We start from the raw sequence: 23,119 nt of genomic DNA, 5'->3' as shown, positions 1-23,119 counted from the left end.
TTAATTGGGGTGCTACGGCACTGCACCAAAGAGGTATTTTAGTATATTGTTACGAAATGTACAGGTGCGGTAAGATGGCTTCCCGGCAAAGCAGTTTTAGGGTTGCAAGCAGGAACAGGGGCAGCTTGCGATCCCAGTCTTCTTGGTTTTTGGAAACCATGAGCGAGAGGTGGTTCAGGATTGTACGGTTAAACCTCTTCAACATGCCACCAGACTGCGAATGTAACTGGATCGTCTGCGTTTTTTTGATTCCCAACAAGTAGCAGAGTCCCTTGAATATTGCTGAAGTGAAGTTCCTGCCTTGAGGGGAGGTCCCAAATCTGGACACCCAATTCTGTAACAGAATTTCAGCTGTCGTGACAGCTGGTAACTGGGTAAGCTTCGGGCCACTTCGTAAAGTAATCCATGACAACGAGGATGTATTTGTTGCTATGCATGGTCCGAGGAAAAGGTCCAAGTATGTCGAGGGCAATTCGCTTGAAAAGCGCTTCTACTTTGTATCACTGCAGCTTTCCTCGGCTACGTCCCTTCGGTCCTTTCCTGGCTGCGCAAGCATCACAAGATCGGCACCACTTCTCAACATCGTTTCTCGCCGAACTCCAGAAGAAGCGCTCTCGGACCTTGTTTAGCGTCTTCATACCGCCGAAATGCCTTCCTGTTGAGCTGCTGTGTATTTCCTCCAGAACATCAGGTATTCGAGGAAGCAGCAGCTGCCATCTCTTATTAGTCCCATCGTCGCTTTCCCATAATCGATATAAGACCCAGTACCTTTTAGTTGCAGTGTCACCGGTGTGATAAGTGGGATTTGCGAGTGAATGCCAGTTACCCGCCTGCAGAGGAAAGCCATGGCGGAAGAAACGAAGACTTTGATGGACCTTTTAGCCGAGTTGAAAGCTGGACAGGAGGAGATAAGAGCTGAGATCAAGAGCGAAATAAAACCCATTCAAGAAAAGATCCAAGAAAAATTCTAACAGATGGAAGTGGAAGTGGAACAAGAAAAGATTAAAAGCGAGATCGTGGAGCTTAGAGAGGATATTGGAGCTGTTCTGATTAATACTAGGTAAGTAAAGTGCGTTTCGATACTTCATCAGGTGTCGTCGTTATTCATTCCCAAATCTACAAACCCCGTACGAAAGCGAAGGAAGAAAATAACGCAACAATTGGTGTTAGAAGTGGGATTTGCGAGTGAATGCCAGTGACCCGCTTGCAGAGAAAAGCCATGGCGGAAGAAACGAAGACTTTGATGGACCTTTTAGCCGAGTTGAAAGCCGGACAGGAAGAGATGAGAGCTGAGATCAAAGCCTGGCCGGACTGGAAGAGAAGAAAACCCGACGAGAAGAAATAAATGGCGGCCAAGAGAAGGTGCGAGAGCAACTCCGACAGGTAGAAGAGTAGCTTACAGAAGAAACTAGAGCCATAAAAGACGACGTAGAAATGAAAGAAGAAATTAACGTACCAACTGGTGTCAGGAAGAGAAAAACGCAACAATATGATTTTATTATGGTTCATGATTTGAAACTTTTCAACCGGTTGACCGATTTGGGTGGGAGGTTGTTATGCCCTCGGTTGTTATGCTTTATGGCTAGCCCTGTCCCCTCATAGCCATATGGCAGGTTTCATCTGTTAGGTGGGCTGGAGGCCAGTGCTTAGAACTAACTAACAAACTAACCAAACAAATTACAGTTACAAAAATTACGGAAGAAGACATGTTAAATTAATGCGGATCTGATGGCAGAATTTAGATCTACTGACTCTTTATGATAACCTGCAATGTTTATACTAATTCTATGTTATTTTTACATTTACTTTTTAGCAGATCTTAACGACACTGTTGTACCAGACAAAACGTTTGTGATAGATAAACATATGCTTTGAGCAGGTGCCCATTGATATTACCTTTCATATTTCATTTTCCTTTTGAAAAGAGTGAAGCTCTTACATTTCTGTAAAGATTCTACAGTTGCAACATAATAGACATGTCAGCATCAGAATTATTTCTCGTCTGTTTTCTATATGCATTGCTAATTAGGAATGCGAATTGCAGGTTGCTCAAAAAATCTGAAAGATGAAACTTTTTCTGCCTGTAGAAATTTTTATCAAACTCAATATTATATACCCAAAGTATATTCATTCAATAATTTGATAAAAGTTTAGATATAAAGTATAATTTTTATTTACAGTGGAACAAATTACTGATGAACTTGAGTAATTGAAATCTTTTAATTGTGCCCTTTTGCATTACTGCAAATAGAAAATTTTCTAAGATTTTTATTGCTGAGTACATTAAATAAGTTGTAAAAAGTGAATTCTGACACAATTAAACTTTTTGATTTATTAAAATTCTGATTAAATTTTTAAAACCTCAAATATGAAGATCGTATTCCGAAACATATAAAGTAAAACTGTAACTCCTATATTATTTTTGTAAAAGTAATGTTACACATGAACATTGAATGATATATTTGAAATTCAAGTTCAGAATTTTGATTACACTAAATACTGAAAGTTTCACTGACAAAGATATTTCTCATAAAATTAAATTTTATAGCACATATTTTGAGGCACAAAGAATATTTACTTTTCTACTTCTTTTTAGTTTTCAATTTTGTGTACTTCTGTTTGGCAACACTTTAATTTCAATTTCATGCATATCATTTTAAAGAAATGATCAAAATTTAAAATTTTGAATAAGGTAGCCTAATAGTCTCTGTAACATAATTCAATATTCTACTATATTTTCTATTTGAACCAAGCACAGAAAGGATAAGAGAATTTTTTTTATAAAAAATGAATGAAAATGGAGAATGTCTTTAAATAAAAGTTGCAGTGACTTTCTTAGTTCAGTGATCAATTCCGGGATCTATCATCAGCAAATAGCAGCACTTTTTCTTCGTCATTACAAGTGCTGAAGCCGACTGTAAATATCCGGGATAAATGGGAGCACAGGCTCATCAACGGCCGAGCGGTAAAATCCCTGAACACTGGTAGTTCGATTCGAGGTTCGAATCCCGCGAACGGGCTGGCTGCATGGGCGTTTTCGTGATTATCCCCATTTGTAACGTATAATTACGAGCTAGTTCCCTTAGAAAGTTGTCCCCAAAGGCATCTCTTCCTTCCGTCTAGTGCCTTAGGGCGGAACACGTAAATAATAATAATAAAATGGGAGAACAGCCCTATCAGATATTTGAAAAATGAATAAATATTTTTTTATTGGTCGAATACGTATTTACTGTAATGAAAGAGACAAAATTTATTTTTTTAGGTGCATTTTATTTCGATAAAACTTATACATCCATCCATTGTTTTATGCCGCTAATACATTCTTACCGAAAGGTCTTCAAATCGAACACCATCTCTTCATTCCACCTACGTGGCTTCAGTAATCATACCACCTACCGGACATTTCCCATCCTCGCATACCTGTAATTTAACAGAAATATTACAGCCTTATGTTTGATTTCTATGTAAATAAAAAACATACGCATATGTATACATGGCTAATTTTAACAAATTAAAAAGTAAACTTATTATGCCATTAAAATCGAAAATGTGTGATGTTAAATAACATTTTGTGGTGGACTTCTTCTGCATGTTAGAGTTACTAATGATATTAGCATTTTAATGTACCTAAAAACAGCGCATTTTAAATTTAAAGAATGAACCTCCCTTGGATATCTTTAATCTTTAAATAAACTTTGATAGACTTCTTCTAAATTTGGAACAATTTCCTTACCCAATCCAGGTAACCAATTTAGTTCCCTTTGTACAATTTTGACGTTATTAAAATGGATTCCCTTACAGTTTCAAGAAAAATTACACAATGTTCTTCAGTGTTACACAATGTTCTTCAATTTGTAATTAAATTGCTTCTAAGCCAACAACCAGAGTACTTTAAATCATTAAGATGGTTCCCTTTATGCAAATTTTAAGAAAAATTACATTGAGATTTTCAATGATTTTATAGTAAAATTGCTTATCAGTCAACAACCTGAAGATTATACTTCAAGCATCCTAAGGCTAGTTGTCAAAAGTAGAATAATTTCAGTCCTGAAAAAACATGTACTTCGTATCTGACGTCCTTGAGTTCAACACTTTTCTATAAAACTATCACTAATCCGAGGTTGAATTTTGTTCCGTTTTACATGCTTACTGAAAGTTATCCATTGCGCTTTCAGCCTGCGCATAATACCTTTTGCATCCTATATTGTAATTTCAATTCACATTGAGACAATAATAAATGTTATATTTGATTTTCATGTACAGAGGCTGTTCACACACTTTTTAGACGATGTATATTATATTCACAAAACTAAATTACATAAAATTCTTGTGTTTTAAATCTTCTATTTGACATCCCTTATTCTGAACTATCTTTCGGCACCGCAATTTCCAGGATAATAATGCCGTTTGAAGTGGTAGAAGAGATATTCTATCCCATTCCTTCTGAACAGCTTTCCAGAGTCCTGTTAGGGTTTTGGGACAACGTTTGGATAATGCAGTTTTTAAAAGTCCGAAAGCACAAAAATTCATAGGTGACACATCGGTAGATTTAGTAGGGATAACAGTGAAGGGTATGGCCTTGATATCAGTTTTTTGTTCCATTTATTTTAGGAAATTTACAGTGGATTTTGATGTGTGACTGCGAGCTTTGTCCTGATGGAGTCTCACATATTGATGGCACTGTGGGTAAGCGATGGTATTTCATTCAGAAAAACTGGCGATAAAATATGTTCCTGATAGTATCTTGAAATTTTTTTGCACTCTGTTTATTTTTAACTTGCCATTATAAGAAAAAACAGCAACAATCATGAATCCCTTAGAAAAACTTTCTTTCGATTCTTTGAACCATGTACTTGAATTTTTTTCTCCTCTTTTATGATAATAAATGGCTCTTTTTATGTTACAATCATCTAAATACTCCCATGCTTCATCTATTGTGACAATTGTTTTCCATTTTTATTTGGATAAGTGTTTCTCATATAGAATTCTGCAGCATGTCCTGCGTTGAGCGATATGCTTTGAAAGAAGACGATGCACATTGCGTTTTTATCTTTCTTAAGATTTAAATCAACGTTTGTCATTTTGTTTACAGTGGACACCGAGCATTTTAATGATTTTCCAACTGTCCTTTGACTAGGGGGATTTTCTTTTAACATTAAACAACGTACCTTTGCAATAGTCGAAGATGTCCGTTTTTCCTTGGATACTTGTTTGGAATTTATGTCCCACTTGAGGCTCCAATTTGACATTTTTTTTTCCTTTCTTGTTGATGATATTATCTATCGACGCTTTAGATATCACAAAACCATGACTCTCACATCGTTTTTGGATAACGGAGTATGCATATTTCTCTTCGGAAAGAGCGTAAATGTATCTTTCGAACCACTGCTTTGTTAAATTCGCCATTTTGAATAAAAACAAAATTTTCAAGCCACAGACGATAATTTTGACTTTTAAAAACATAGTGCAATTACAATTACTTCTTTTGCAGAAAACGAGGTCTTATTACTGCTTACCAAAATCGTCTAAAAATGTGCGAACAGCCTCTTAGAAGTTTAGAAGTCTTAGAAGTTTGAATATAAATGAATTAATATAAATTTCTGAAAAATTGCAAATAAGATTAAAACATGCAGAAGGTAAAGTCGAGACATAAACTAGCTTTAAAGTTATATATTTTCATTGATAATATGTTAAGCATATGAAATATTAACAGCTTTTGATTTATACTAACAAGATATTATGGGAATGAATTAGATAAATTTATCAGTTTTCTCATCTTTTGCTTTCCATTATCTATTTTTTCTCAGTCTGACATAAGAGGAACGTTTTTAGCTCCATAATTTCCTAGCACTATATTGTTTTCAATACAGATCCATTTTCTGGCTGTTAAAAGGAATGTATAATTGTTTCAACAATTTATAAAGAAATTATTTTAGTAGTTTTGTACACAAAATGTTCATTAAGCTCCAAATATTTTCTACATTAGAAAACCTATAATTACTAACATGTTAATGGAGATAATTTTTTTTATTTAAGATGTATTTTAGTATAAATTATTATGTATAAAAAAGCAAAGAATTATTCTCACCCCAGTTGGTCCAACTCCTACCATATCACAGCAGAGTTGCCCATTTGGTGAATTGCGCATTTCTTCAGATTCATCATCATAATAGCATATCACGTGACAAGACAAGGAACGATCCTGTCGTTAGAAAAAATGAAAAAATATACGGTACGATATAAGATATGGAACGTAAACTTTCTAATTATAATAAATGAAACTACATTTCAAGATAGAAAATGTGTATAAAAGTGGAAGGTTAATAATAATAATAACTGACTCATCAAAAGCTTCCTTAACACCAACAGCAATCACTTATAAATACTGATATCCAGTTTTCTCGCCCAAGCAGAAACACTGTACAGTGAACTTCATAAAGTATCCCGTAAGTATAGAAGATTGGGAAAAGAAGTGGTTGTTGTGTTAACTAAATAACCTGGTCAAAGCTGACAGTTTCACATTTACCTTCTGCTAAGTCAGAGTGCAGACGTGGTGAGACGTATAATGGATTGCATATATCACACAGATAGCAACGAAAACAGTTCGGCAGCACAAAAGCATGCAATGCACCTCTTTAACAAACATATGATATCAGCAAACAAATCAAAGTGCTATGTCCCACAGCATATGAGTTTAGCCACATAATTAAATAAATACTTAGCTTCTAAATAACCCCTGGCCCAGATGGGCTAGATAATAACATTATCAAAATTATCTATCAGCAGTTTCCATCATTAAAAGACACCCTATTCAATATGCCGCCCCATCTGCTTACTACCCGCGCTTGGAAAAGTTCTACAATGTACCAAAAACAACCTTTCCACCACTGCATCGTAAGCAGTACAGATTTCGAGCAGGAATGCAAATTGAAAATGCATTGGATGATCTAATAACTTAATGAGGACTCAAGCAGACACATCCTCATCATTCCCGTAGACATCCAGGGAGCATTCGACGTCATCTGTTGGTTAGATATTATCAGCAGCTTCTCGTCCCTCTCCTGCTTTACTGAGATCTCATTCCAGATCACGATGAATATCGACACCAGTGCCGAAGCAGTCACTCGTGGCTGCCTTTAAGGATCCTACCTAAGTACGACTTAGTAGTAAGCACAGCATTCTAGTGCTTCAGCAACCAAGTCAGGGTTTTGGCATGCACTGATGATTTCCTTATAATTGTAGCGGGTCGTAACGAGATCCAGCAAAGATCGCAGGAGCGTCTAGATGATATCTTTGCTCAATGAGCCAGAAAATATAAACTTGAAGTACGCGTAGAGCATGTTAATAAGATGCCGTCACTCTCTGCGGAGAAATATTTACCTAAAATTGCAGGGACATTCACTAAAAATAGCTATAAGGTAATTTCTCCCTTCTTTCCGCATGTTTTCGTGGTGTAACTGGAAGCATACTCGAAGCGTATTCGAGAGATCCAGGGTTCGAGTCCCGGCGAAGGCACTGCGCATTTTTCACGTCTTCTGCTTGCAACTAACCTAATGACACTACACAGTGCCACACTTAGGTCTGTCCTTTGATAATAAACCATTATGGACTCCTCACCTTAAAATTATCAGGAGCGCATTGGCAATCTCACTAACAGTATAAAACGCGCCACCCAAGTATGAAATGGGGCATTGCGTCACATCTCCTGAGTTCCTGGTATAAAATCATTTCAAAATGCATTATTTTGTAACGTAGCCTCCATCTAGGATCGCAGTTTCACTTCCATGAGGAAAACCTTGCTTTCCTTGCAAACAAGCCCGTTTCTGTTCATTTGCCATACCCATCATACCTCTCCAGCATCTTCGATGCAAGTCATTGAGGTACTGAGGGTCTTCCCCCTTGATTTTGTTATGACAAAGTCTACAAAGCTCGACAAAAAATACCCCATCGTTGGCACAGAATATAATACGCACAGATTAATAAAAATATAAATATTGACCTCACCGACATCATCCATATAAACTTGGATTATCCCGCCCAAAGTATCATGCATAACTCTTTCTATACGATTGTATTCATCATACTATAGAAAGCCTACAAAAGAAAACGAAATTTTCTGCTCAGCTTTTATACTTTCGAAAAATATGAGATGTACGTAATAAAAAGAGAATAAATCTTAAAATTTGCAAATCAATTTTAATATTTTCGGCTAGTAATAAGGTAAAACGTAAATAAAATGGCAGACTTCTTTCTACCAGAATAACGCGAAAACAAAGCAGATGTCCTTACAATTGATTGTAAACCTAATGAGGTCTGAGCAGGGTAATTAGAATGAAGTTCGATGGTTGTTTTTTCGTTTCGAGTTAATTTATATAGGTAGTAAACATGTCTATAGTTCATTCTGTACTGCCTAATTGCAATAAGAAAAGAAGCAATTTATGCCATCGGTTACATATTTTCAAACGTAAAATTCTTCAATGTTAATTAAGCTATAGAAATAACCTCTAAGACTGCTCTTTAAAATGAAATTTTGAGCTGATATTTATGAAAAAGGTGCATGCAATAAACTATTTTTGAACTGCATGTATCTTTTATTTGTGAAATATTAAAAACTGATTATTTCTGCATAAGGTAATAACTGGCTTAAGTAACTAATGTGCCAGTAAGTATTGTGAGTAAGTAACTCACAGTAATGGAGAACATTCATAATAATTGATAAAGAACATCTTAATTGTCCTGTGTGATGGTGTAAATTGCTCTAAGAAACAATTAAAATAGCTTTGAAGGTTGTCTTTGCTGCAGCGTAAGATAAATAAAAATATGATGTGTACATCACATGACGCTTTTTTCCTGCATTTCATTTAAACATTATTGAATTGAATTAAATCTACGTCGTCGATAGCGCATAAACCACAATCGAATAAATGCGCTTTTTAAAATTCTATATATTTACTACAGCGATACTCTGGCTATATCTCATTCATTTTATAACTCAGAATGCCCGCGTGCAAAAAGAATCATCTGAAGAATTATCTAATCGTTGCCACAAATAATATAATAAATCTAAAACGATGTATAAAAGAAGTTAAATAAAAAGTAAATAGTTTTTCATACACGATTCAGCGTAGCTTAGCTAATGCGTATGCGGTACTCGTAAACATTCTGCTCTGCCCGAAACAGGCTGGCCGACAGTATTTTCCGCTAGCATGAAACACTTATTTCCTCGAATTTCTTTAGAGATATAATTCATATTCAATTAATTCAGTTCCCACTTCGCGGCAAGGTAAAAATAAAAAAAGCACAAAATATCTTCATTAAAAATTTAAAGATATAGAAAAACATAAAACACCAAATACAGTTAAAAAAATTAAAAATAATTTGTACAATTAAAATTACAGTTTTACGCAAAAACCAGCAATTCTTCTAGCGAGCGCGAAGACAGATTTTTCGGTGCACCCAACCGAAAGTTTACGTTTGGTCTCACTCTCCAAAAAGACACTGAAAATGTAGATACTGATTTAATTTGTTGTGGACGCTTTGCTGAATCAATGCATGGGATAATTTAATAACTTAAATGATAATTCCAGAATATATTAAGCATAATTTAATTCGCAATAATAAAAGAAGACGTTAATTTGTAGTTGCGAAGCTTAGTTTCTCTAGATTGGCAACAAATCCACTATTCTGCTAAGTTTTTAATGCAAACAAACTTGGCTGCTATAGTAGAAAAAATTAGGCTTAGCCTCACTTAAACAACTTTTAAATTTTTAATAATTATACAACTATAACATGCAGATTAACTAAGGCATAAAAACCTTAACCAGAAGATAAGAACAACATGATTATATCATTTTTAAAGCAAAAAACACACAATTTACCGACATATAAGATTAAAAATCTGAGCTCACAAAGTCGAGTAATAGAGTGAGCATATATTTATATCCTTTTGGCGCGGCTGATTGCAACCAAAATAGGAGGTGCACATCTACATATTATATGAGTCCTACACACAAAATTTCAACATTCTGAAACTTATCGTTTTTGAGTTATGCGAGATGCATACATGCATGCATATGTACGTACGCACAGACGCTACGAAAAATTCTCTTCAGAATTTGTTTTAAATCAGTTTTATAATTTTTTGGGGAAAACAGATTTCTTTATTCTGTCCTTCCGTACAGATGTCACGCCAAAACATCGTTAAATTGCATTCGATAGCCGTCAAAATGGATATTTTCGTTAAAATATGATACGCGAAATTTTTCGCGATTACAATACTTCCTTTTTACTTCGTACAAGGAAGTAAAAATGACAGAATGGAAAAGGCCATTGAATATTAGTAGCTCGATCAGCTTCAGAATCTCGGAGAATGGAAGTAATTTTCCTCACGCGTAACCATAAATACGAATAAGCTTCTCTTAGAATGTCCTCCACGAAGGTATCACTTTTTTAAAGCAGAGAACTTGAAAGTTCTTTGCCATAATCACTTAACAAACCAATCCCGCAGTTTGAGAATACTGTTTACACCAGTGGTGTCTCACCTTGGAATCAACCACGTCATCAACGGGCAAGGCCTTTACTTGCTTAAATGATATTAGCCTGCTACTTTAAGTGAAAATGCAATTATTAATAATATTTCGAAGCTGATAGCATTAGAAATTAAATTAAAGTTTCAGCAATATCACATTATTAGCAACAAGTTAATTTCCTCTGAAACTCCGTCTGGATAGAGAAAGCAAATAGTGGAAAATATATGGCATTATTCCTGTTTCATTAAAAGGGTCGTTAATTTCTGAGATTACTAAAAATTTCAACTGAATTTCAGTTATTTATATCTGAAACAAAAATTTCGGGAAATAAATGATGTGCAACTGAAAGAAATTTTAACAATCAATAAAATTTCAAGTGAACCCGTATGTATATTTTGGATTAAAAAGTGAAGTAATTATATCAGACTCAGTATTAATATAAATTATATATATTTAGTAAATATTGAATTCTGTATTGCAGCACTTGACCGATTTTCGTCAAATGGCGCCTTAATTTTATACCTTGATTTATAGAAACTTCGAACAAGGGACACGGTGATGTATATTAAACACATATAAAAAATAAAATCTCTGATAAAAAACTACAGCGATGTATGAATTCAGAAAAATGCGTGATAAGTTAATCTATTAGCATACGTTTCATGTAAAATATGAAAGGAGCTTCCACGGATTATTTCTTTTACTCATTTTTGATTCGAATTTCAAACTCTAAGAGTGTACTAATGCATCTAAACTCTTAGAACATAGAAGGAATGTACCTGGAATTTAACCCCAGAAAAATTCAATAATAATTTAATTCATATAAAATGTCAATAAATATAGTATGCTTTAAATCTTGAAGGAGGTAAACCTAGGTAATGAAGTTTCTTGAAAAGTTTATTATTGAAATTATCGCCAAATTAAGATTGATTTTACCAATTATTAAATATAGAACTGTCATTGAGAATGAAGTTAATGCAATTTATTAGTTTAGATAAACTAAAGAAAAGTAGTTTATGCAAACCACATAGACATTCTTTCAACTTGACAAGTCTTAATTTGCTCTCACAACTTATTTCCTTGAAGGAATTTATTAAATTGAATGATCGAATAGATTACATTCTTATCATAAAATTTGTTAAAATTATATATGAGTTTAAAACAATTTTCCAATTCTATATACCGTTTATAGATTTAGCAATTTTTCTAGATTTTAGTAGGTATACTGCTTTAATGTGCAGCAGTTCACAAGAGTAGTTAAAGTTTATGTGTTAGTGTGATTGTCGTAGAATATAACTAAAGTATATAAATAATAATAAAATACCGATTAATAAACAAGACAAATTTTATAATGAATATTTAAGATACATACAGTTTTGTAAAAAAAAATTTGGTTGGAATTATTAAAATTCTTTGCTCAAATATATTTTTGAAGAATTTGTTTTTAAAGATAGTTCTACTCTTTTTACTTCCTTGAACGAAGTAAAGGAAGTATTGTAATATCGAAAACTTTCGGATAACATATTTCAACGAAAATATCCATTTTTACTGCTCTCGAATCCATTTGAACGATGTTTTTGCGTGATATCTGTAGATACAGACAGAATAAAGGTTTCGTTTCCCCAAAACGGATTAAAAGTTGATTCAGAAGAGATTTTTTCCGTGACTTCTGCACGTACATTTATATGTATCTCGCGTTATACAAGAAGGAAGTTGAAATTTTGTACATGGGTCTGCTCTAATATGTAGTTGTGCATCTCACTTTTTGGCTGCAATCGGCATCACCAAAAGTATATAAATATATATACATATATATATTTACATAAAGAGAGAGTGGGTATATATACTCACTCTTTTACTCAACTCGGTGAGCTCAGAGTTTTTATTCGTATATGCTGGTAAATTGTGCATTTTTGTGCTCTAAAAGTGATTGAATTATGTTGTTCTTAACTTCTGGTTAAGGTTTTTATGGCTTTAATTAATCTGCATGCAATAGTTGTAGATTTATAAACAATTTAAATGTTGTTATGTACGGCTAATCATAACGAAGCAGCCATTTGTTTACATTTCAAACTTAGCCGAATAGCGAATTAAGTCAGTTTCTGCATCTTCAGGGTCTTTTCGCCGAATAGGATCAAAAGTGAACTTTCATTTTTTTTTTGCACCAAAAAATCTGCCCTCTCCTTCTTGCCCTCTGGCCGAAATGCTTGCTCTTGCATGCAAACTCTAATTTTAACTGAAAAAAAAGGACCGCTTTAACTGTATTTGTGTTTTATGTTTTTCTATACCTTTCAGTTTTTAATGAAGATGTTTTGAGTTTATGTGTACTTTTGCCCTACCGCGAAGTGAGAATTGAATTAATTGAATGAGAAATATATCTCTAGGAAAATTCTAGAAAATGAGTTTAAATTAAATGCAGCAAAATAATACATATAATTTAATAGGCCGTACAAGAAAGTCCTAAGTTTTGTTATACAGTTCTTCTTTAGAAAGAAGGCTGGCTTTTATTTAATATTTAGTGACATAAATTTAAGTTTTGTCTAATGTCGAAATATTAAAAACGTTTATTCTTACATTGTAGATGGCTTTTTTCTATTAGTATAAAACTTACAATTTTAAATTACTGAACGTCCTTTCGCTGCATTTATATGATAAATACATTTACCCCGAACGTGCATCAAAGTATCTTTCTTAGACTGTTGATAGGTATCATTACCTGCTGGCTTAAAGTACAAAGTTAAGACTCGAAAATACAAAGTTTATACTCAAGTTCATGTTATGGGAAATAATGTAAGAGAACTAAAACAGTCTTTAATTGCAAAATCATAAAGCATGAGTTTTTGATAATACTGGAATAATAATTAAGAGCAGCAGCAAGAATATAGTTATTAAATATTATGATATTTAAAAGTTTTATGTAAAGCTGTATTACGCATATGTCAAGTAACATGTAACGCTTTGTTCTGAAAATCTGTTTTGATTTTCTGTGCAACTTAGGAACAGTTCCCTAGAGTGGGAAATCATCAAAGTCCGATTAATATTAAGATATAGCTTGGAGTAACGTACACTTTATACATTATTCTGTCTGCTTCATAGACACGTAATAGAAAGTTAGAAACTATATTAGATAATGTGATTTCTAACTTTTAATTGTGAAACCCAAAGTAAGTTCTAGAGCAGGTGTTTTAAACTTTTTTTGCTCCATGTACCTTTTTTTTTTTATCACTGCTAGATGATCATTACCCCAAACCATGTTCCCAAACTCGAAAAATATGTATACATTTATTTAAATTTAGATTTTTTTAAAGCGTTTTATAAATTAAAGAATTAAAAGTATAGAAAATATTAATAAATACCAAAAACTGAATAAAAATAATTTTCTATATTAATATAATAAAAGGAAATACTTAGAAAGTAAATAAAAAGCTGACTGCATCCCCTTCTCTGAAACTATGAAATTCCCCCTAGGGGAATTCACCCCGCCCCCGGTTGAGAACCCTTGTGCTATACACTTGTAACAATCTCGGATTGAAATTAAATTCCCAACTATATCTAATATTTCTATCAACAAATTTATTTCTTTGTATTTCCAGAAAAGAAAAGTTTTGCATCTCTGAGTATTCAGTTTAATCTTCCATAGATTGCGCCAGAGAAAATACGTTTCTTATAAAATTACATTTATGTATATAAATGTTATCATACTTATTTTTGAAGCTCTAAGCGCTGTTTCAGGCAAACTTTTAAATTCAAGCACTTTTTAAAATCCCATGCATTTTTAAAATCGCACACACTAACTTATCTCACGCATTTTTAATATCATGCACTTATAAAATTCCCAATGCTAAATATGTAAACTTATTTTTCCTCAAGCGAAAATTAATATTTTCCTCAGGTTGATTGTTGAATCTGCTCCTGTCGTTTGAAAAATGTACTTTCTTTTTCCTGTGATTTCCTAATACTGAAGTTAGTTAATTTGCAATATTCCTCAGAAACATTTCATTCGACCTGATTTGGCTTTCGATTAGATTTTTCTGACAATGCTACAGCCCCCAAAAATGGCTATATAGTTTGCAAAACTGTTCTGAATTAATGTTTTCTGGGGTATTTCTCTTGTTGCGCAGTAGTTTCATTCATTAAGCAGGTTTTCTAAAAATAATAGTATGACATTATAACAATATAACGGAACCTAGAAAATTTCTTTTTCAACCAAACGTTAAACATTATAAAACTGACATAAAGATTTCAAGTCATCGTTGTTATATTTATATATAATAGGCCAAAGCAGTGGCTAAATGATACCAAAGCGATTCACCCTTAATGGTAAATTTCGACTTAGATTTATACAATTCAACAGAGAGAAAAAAAATTTGGTTCCGTGAAATCTTTCATTTCAGCAACTCCGTATTTCAGTGTAAAAAAAAACCCAAGTTTATATTATAATGTTTATTATATTTACATAATCAACAAGATCCACTAAAACTGTCCAAAAATGGACGAGATGATAAAGCACTGAACACTAGTAGTTTGACTTAGGTTCAAAAAATAGCGAATGAGCTGACTATGTGAAGGTTTCATGGTTTACATGAAAGTGAGCCCTTTCCCTCAGAAAGTCCTCATCGAAGGTATTGCTCCGTTTCAGCAGAGTGTTTTAAAGTATTTTGCCTAAATAAAGCAACCAACATACCAAACATAATGAAAAAAGATTTCTGGTTTAGAGACTACTGTATTTTTCTTCCGCAAAGGCTGTTAATTATAAGCATATTTCAGTAGTTACCTTCTTTACATCTATTAATTTACGGTTTCCTGCATTGCGTTGGCAGATTTCCCTTTCTTCTTCGTTAGGATTAAACCACGATGGTCTTGATGCTCGAGAACTGAAAATTACCTAAAAAACATTTGGAAACATGTTACTATTTTATGAAAACTTTGAAGAAGTATCTTATCACTTTTATATTCTAAAGTTTTGCTTTGAACTTGAAGCAATACATCATTTATAAATTTCTCCATTCCGTTAATTTATTACAAAAGAGCGTTCGATTACACAAATTCTAATTATGTGAGCTGTCCAAGTATACAGACTTCAAAATTTCAAGCTTTAAACCAAAAAGCAGAATGGCTTAGGAAAAAAAAAAAAAACAAACAAAAAAAAAAAAAAAAAAACAATGGGCCTAGGAAATGTTTTAAGCAGGAGGGGGGGGGAAGAAGAAGGCGCGCGATGCTGAACAATATGGTAATAAATATCAGATACAATACATACAATGTTGATAGACAGTGGAGATAAAAAAAAATCTTAAATTAGATGATTTCGAAATTGATAAATAGTTAAATGTTGGTACAGATGATCTTTAATATTATTTAGAAAATGATGATGAGATCACATAATTCGTTCAAGATGAATAATAAGTCAATAGGAAGTCAAAACTATTCTTAGGATACTATTTAGTTTCATTCAAGTAATTAAAAGAGTCTTTCAATGTTCAATAACAGTCATGAAATGCTTGGAGTGGAAGAAAGATTTTGATTTGTTTCAACTTCTGTGATTATAAGGATTTACAATATGACCGGATATAAAAGTATTTTCTTTGAATCAATAAATAATTTAAATAAAATTAAATTTGCATTCTTTCTTAAAACAAAAGTGCCGGTAGCATTTTAAAGGGGTTGAAATCTTCAAATACCGTTATTGATATGTCGAAAGGGACTCGCTCGAAACTAAGCAATATATCAGCGGGGAGTGCGTTTTACCATTTTAACTAACTAACCGAATTTTTGCTAATCAAAATTAGGATAAGTCTCAATATAATGGAATGTTTAGTGCTTCACGGTAATTTCCTCACCTCCAGTTCGCATTACTCTCTCCAGAAGTATGCAGAATGAAACAGTGTAAAAGAAGGAAATGATGCACACTTGGAAAGCAGTAATAGGTCACAGATGATTTACTGAACCTAAATCTCTGGTAAGCACGTAAAGTATTTTTCACAGCTCTTGCTATGGAGTAATAAAATGAGGTTTGGGCAAGCTTCAATAAGTAACTTTTGTCTTATTGGATTTAACTTTTATTTAGATTAGAAGTTAGCTAAAGTTAGGTTAACAAATTATCTAGTCAAAGCAAGAAGCTTAAGAAGAAAAAATGTTACATCGATATATATTGTCGATAAATATGGGCGTAAACACCTGTTCCATACTGCTAACAGCAGAAATTTGGTTCGGAATTATTTTTAGGTCTTTAATTATTTTCATTTTGCATTAAGTGATTGGTTAATTGTTTCATTGCTTACTTGAATATTTATTTAAGGAATTTAAATTCTATGACTGCATATTGAATTTAGTCAGCTAGTATCACACTAAAGTAAGTACTATAATGGTTAGACTCCACAAAGCAAATCCAAAGGTAGTGAGTATTGTGCACTTAGTGAATGTGATCAAATTTAAGTGGAATTTAGAATAGTAGAAATGACAGTGTGGTATGTACGAAAAAGCAGAATGTTTCACATTTTATCATCAGTAGTTAGAAAGACACTATTAGCTAACTGTAGTTTCCGCTTTTGAATGTAATGTAATCATGTATGAAAACACCTTCAAATGATGAGACCAATACATTATATTGGGAAACAATTTTCATAGACAGGCTGCTTTTAACTAATTTCTGCTCAAGTCTCTTGGGACCACTGACTTAGCATGCAATTAAAATTCAGAGTCGCACGTTATAAGATTAAGAGCGCTGAATTTTTAAAATGCTTTCGATGGGCGATTGAAGAATTTGTCTTTGAAATATTATGTATTAATACAACGAAGCATCGTTAAATCCAAAGATTCTCATTATTGCAGAACAAGGACAATGAATACGGAAAATCTGTGCCACTATATATGAAGTGAAATACACTACATATGATTTGAAAACGCATATTGAGAATTTCTGACACTGCCTCAGAAAAGGAGTAGTATATGTATTGTGCGAGAATCATATGATGTAAATAAAAGTGCGGTTATGTAAAATAACCACCAATAAACATTTAAAAGTAAAGTAAAGAATTAATAAAGCTGAAAAAAAAAATAAATTATCTACTAAAATAGTTAAATCTAATTCAATTATCCTTGTTTAGATATTTACCTAATTTTAATGCAAACTTTATATGTTAAGCTATGAAATCATATAGTTCGCCTTTTGTAAAACAATCGCCTCAATTAATTTTAATCGAAACGTGTACGTCATGTGTAAAAGAAATATTTTTAAGTAGAAGTGCTTTAGAATTTTCTGCTAATAGTGTGCAAATTGATTGGAATAAAGCGATTTGTTTGAGAAATTATGTACATACTTTAACATACAGCGATAGTAATGAAATTAATAGGAAATGTATCCTCATTTAGCGGAGATGATCTCTAGAATGCGCTTAGGCATTAACTCTACCTAACTTACGGATATATTTTTTACTTCTTTATGGTGGAACCAAATTTTAATAGCATTCTTAATCCTGCACTCTTTTGTCGAACAATCCATTTTACTAAGTTCAGAATTTGCCACAAGTTTTCGATCGGATTTATGTCTGATGAATTTCCAGGCCAATTTTCCACAGTAATTTTATTTTACAACGTGAACTTTCTAAGAGATTTGGAATTGCGGCCTAGAGCCAAGTCATCTTGAAATATCCCTGCTAACGTTTTCAAGAATGACACAATCCTACGCTTTAAACTATCTATATAAGTCTATAAATTAATTTCGTCAATTAGAATGATTTCCAATGTAATCTGCAGTGAAGAAAACCCCACAATATTTATTTTTGACGATATTTTATGGTTTGTTGTAAACGCTGAGGTCTTACTGATTCACACTTTCATCATCTAACAACGCTAGATGCGTAACAATGAAAAAACAAATGAGTTTCACAGCTGGAAGTGATTTTATTTAGTCATGTATGGTCCAAGATTTGCATTTTTTGGCTCACAGTAATCGTTTTCACTTCATTTTGACGTGCCGAAATTTGTTTTTTAATTGGCACTCTCGCCTTCCGACCAGGAGACAGAAGTCTGTGCCGCACATTTGAAAAAGGAATATCCATATAAAAGAGATCTCTTTTAAGGTCTTTGTTCATTTTTCTTATATTAATAATGCTATTTCGGTGCATTAATTAATAAGGTTTTGGAGTTGTATTCCCTTACCTTCCATATCTGCCCTTCCTTCACGGAGAAAAGTATCCAGTTGCATTGTGTTTCCTCAAAATTCGAAAACGCTCGATTTTCAAACACCAACCACGCAAGTAGTGTTTCTTCACGCAAGTCATGGATGTATAACTGTTAAGTGCAATAATCTTTGCTTTCTAAACGTTATATCAATTTCTGGAAAACTAAACTGAGCGAATGCAAAACTAACTTCTTCTTCTTCCTTTCACAGAATCGAGCTTAAAAATAATGCAATAATCCTGATTTGTTGCCTAAACCAGTTTTTAATAGTCGAAAGCAGACATCCAAATGACCTTAACGCAGATAAAAGAATTTTGAGAGACCTGCTGGAGCCAAATGGTTACCAAAATGAAATTCTGTGGAAAAATCGCTTAGCTCCAATCAATTTGCACACTGTAGTAATTAAGAAATTGGTCTGTTGCTTTGAGTAACACAGTTTTAGTTTTTTCTTAGGCGTTCATTTTATTTCATTTTAATGGATATTTAGATTTGTGATGCATAGATGGAATAGCAACGGGTATCAAGTATGTAAGCCGTAGAAAAGCCAGAAGAAATACGATGTTTCCAAATAAAGCTCTAGTAATGTTAAATTTTTACTATTTCCTTACAGGCTGGTTTTAGGTTTAAATACACAAAATTTTAAATTATTATTTTCTGAAACTTTATATAAGTACCTGCGTCTTTAGGATTACATAATGATTACGTGAAGGGGATAAATTTTTAAGTGACGATTTTAGTAATTAAGGGGGATTTATTATAGGCAGTTATTATTTTAAAACAGAAAGGGAAAATAACGAAATTAAAACACAGAGTTAAGAGGTATATCAAATCAAAGTTAATATTTAATCTTTCATATATTTCTCTTCAGAGCCAGTATGACAATTTTAAAATGCTTGGAGTCGTATAGAAAAACATAAAATGTGTAAAACTAAAATAAAAATTGTAAAAGTATATAAATATAAGAATAAAAAAAAGCGAACGTTGTGACAAAATGAAAAAAAAGTACATGTAAAACGCAAGGAAATGTGGATATTCACAATAAAACTGCAGCTATGTGAATACCTAAACAAACGCCCAAAAAAGCCAAATTATTTTTTCTCAATTTAAAACTGAAAAAAAAAAAAAAAAGAAGTAATAAGGAAACGAATATAATGGGCAATGAAATCACACATACGCATAATCATCGAAGAGCAAATAATGGATTTAACTGTTGTCGTAAATATATATGTCTATATGTTTACATCTTATTTAACGGATAGATAAATTGGTGAAATAATCCGACAAAGTGATAGTTAACAAGTAATTATAGAACCTTAAGAAATTTTGAATAATTCCTAAAATTGAATCCTTCAGTCAGAAAATGAAAATTTATGATAACATCGAAGATATATTGGATAAATTCTTTCAGTAGGTTTCTTAGTTTTTAATGCATTTTTAGTTATTAAAAGTATCATAATATTTTGAAGGTGATTAAATATATAAAAATGCGTTACATTTACTTGGCATACAAAATAAGATAAAAGGAAAATATTTGTTGTCTACACAGCAATAGAAGAATAAATATATTTAAGAATATTTTTAAGAAAATAAAATTTACTTACGCAACATATAATGGAAAATACAGCCGTGCATTTTATAGGAAAAGACATCATAATGCTAATAGATTGATAACAATAAAACTTTTGATCATAAAAACGAACTTTAAATGCCAGACGATGTTTTGAGTAATGATAGCATGGAATGAATTCTTTTCTGTCATGCATCTGATAGTTAAACAATTTGTTTGCTTCCCTTTAAAGGAAATAAATGAGTATGAACAGATGTTCATTCCAGCTCTTGATTGTTTTTCATTTTGTACATTCTAAGCTGTTCAAATTATAGGCTTCGTATTTTTCTTTCATTATTTTACTTTCCAAACAAGAGAAAATATTAAAATAAATTTGATAAGCATTAATATTTTTTCATTTAAACAAAAAAAAAATGGCTGAACACCTTATGAGCTTCTTTATAGTCAAGGTTTTAAAAATCTTTTCATAGAATCATATTTCAATATATCGAGAGCCTTATTTGCTTTAATATAATGCCTCGCAAAATTATATGAAGTTATTCTATGTATGTTTTCTTTTCGACTGCAGAGCTTACAAAAGATTACAGTACTGAAAAGCACAGAACCTATATTAACATAGATGTTAAAAATTTGATACTAAATTTAATCTTTTAACATCTTATTTGGTATAACGAAACATTTATATGTAAATTAAAGGTAGGATCACAGGGGTTCTGTAAATGTTATTTGTCTGAATGCAGCAGAATTCACGAGAACTGTATTCCTTTGGAAAGGCATGACTTCGTCGGAGAGTTTTCTAAGCAACTTGTCTTGTATTTAAACTACACATGCGGAAATGCACACACGCAGACAGCTTGTTTGTCAGGATTAAAAACCGATTTTGTTTAATTTGAATTTCCGGTGTTGAACGGTCTTTTCCGTTCGGTCATTGGTGGAAAACGACTTTAAATGAAAATCACATTTTTACGTACGCTTTTGAAATCTGTAATAAAGTATACCTAGAAATTATCAATATTTTCTTTATGTTTAAACACATTAAATATTATTACTGAAAATATTGAAAATTTTATCACATACTTGGAAAAACTCTCGATAAATAAACAAAGATATCAAATGAAACATGATGTTATTGATTCCAACCAACATTCGTTGCATATCAGACAAGAGTTAAGATGCAAATTTTGCTGAAAGAGTTTGAGACCTTAGAAACATGCAAAGTTTAGTTTTGCTTTGAATTTTTCATGCAATGTTATATTTTTACCTTATTCTCCCATAGCATTTATTATCACGAAGCATGACAAATGACCAATTCTGACAGGACGTGCATAAAAACTTTAATTAATTGTATAGGCAAAATACTATTTTTAAAGGCGTATATTTTGAGGAGGAAGATCTTAATAAACCCTTCAGATTATGTAAATTATATTTCATAATATTTCAATGTGCTCTTGTAACTCATTTATAAAATACAACAATTCTGTCTGTTCAGTTTAATTTGTAATGTATCTAAAAATACTTTTATAAATGGTTACACAATTAGTGCTTTTAAGGAGAACATTTATAACACCATATACTGCTCATTCAGCTACAAGTTTCTTATACAAATACGCATTTAAAATTTACTTGAATTTTGAAACAAAACAAAGCTCCGTAAACTTAGATAAATGGATCAAAATAGGTAGAGAAAACAAAAGGTGCTGTTTCTTTGCTATATTCTTTCATATATTTTTGCTTTATTGCTGTACTCAAAAGAGAGTTTTAAATTATGCAAGCTACGAAAACGCACCAGCGAGAAAAACTAATGCAATAAAAGAGTTTTATTTAATTTTTTTTTTTTTTTTTACTTTTTAAATTATTGTAACCCTTTAAGGAATTTTTCAGCTTTAGTTGCAAAAATGTCTTTGGGGTTAAAAATACAATTTTATATCTTCAGTCATGCGTCGAATGGTTGTGTACTTCATAAGTCTAGAAGAAAAGAAAATAAAAGTGAATTTCATGAAGCAACAATTACATAAGTTACACCGTGTTAAACCATTTTATGTTTGCTTCGCATTACTGCTTCCCGCAAAAATGCTGTTGAGTAAACCTCTTTACAACAGACACGTAGGTAAAGAGAAATCCTCAAAAAAATTGCATTGCATGTTATTATTTGGTATATGTAATGTTTCAAATTCTTCTGCATGATGAAACACAGCATCGTTTCTCTTTTCTGCATTTTCTGAATTTTAAGTTTTTCTAAATATTTTGAAATATGTATAAAAATATTAAAAATTGATTAATTAATAAATAATAAATAATGTCACTCAAAATTCTATAAATTTAACTAAGACACAGCTAAAATATACAGAATTTATATTAGTCAAGAATAAAATAAATTTATTATTACATCAGTACTATCATTTCAGTTTTGCTTTCCAAGGTTTTGCTTCAACTTCTTTGTGCCTAAGTGTAGTTTACTCCTCTTGATTAATATTAATTCTCTGCATTTTATTTCTTCCTAATATTATTTCTGAAAAACACTGTTTTAATATGAATTTAAGAAGTTAAACGACTTAAAAAAATTTTAATTCCTTCTTCGGTATTAAATGAATGAGTGCACCATTAGCCAAACGAATAAGATCGCTGAATACTGATAATTCGGCTTGGGTTCAAATCCCGGTGAATGGATTCGCTGATTGGGAATTTTCATGGCTTTCCCCATGTGTAACATGAATAAGAGCCAATTTTCTTTAGAAAGTTCTCTGCGAAGGCATTTCTTCTCTTAGACAGATAGCTGTCGTGCACTTTTGTCTCAGTTAACCTAATTTAACCACAAAATTGTCAGAGAAGTATCATTCATTTGATC

General features: G+C 32.3%; 1 protein-coding gene across 1 annotated transcript in view; it reads right to left on the bottom strand.

The window, feature by feature from the left end:
• The window catches only part of LOC118183534 (uncharacterized), a 32,692-nt gene extending 12,234 nt beyond the window's left edge, over positions 1-20,458 (bottom strand). The window contains exons 1-2 of the mRNA XM_085812993.1: positions 20,309-20,458; positions 15,304-15,414 (exon numbers count right to left, since the gene is read on the bottom strand). Coding sequence (XP_085669119.1) covers positions 15,304-15,414; positions 20,309-20,359 — 162 coding nt within the window. The 5' untranslated portion in view covers positions 20,360-20,458. The remainder of the gene's footprint in view (positions 1-15,303; positions 15,415-20,308) is intronic.
• Positions 20,459-23,119: the final 2,661 nt, after the last annotated feature.

This window comes from Stegodyphus dumicola, chromosome 3, assembly GCF_044657685.1.
Source record: "Stegodyphus dumicola isolate Sdum_Otavi_A_Nest chromosome 3, ASM4465768v1".
NCBI lineage: Eukaryota > Metazoa > Arthropoda > Arachnida > Araneae > Eresidae > Stegodyphus > Stegodyphus dumicola.
The sequence above is the reverse complement of the archived record's forward strand: the minus strand, read 5'-3'. Positions and strand labels throughout refer to the sequence as shown.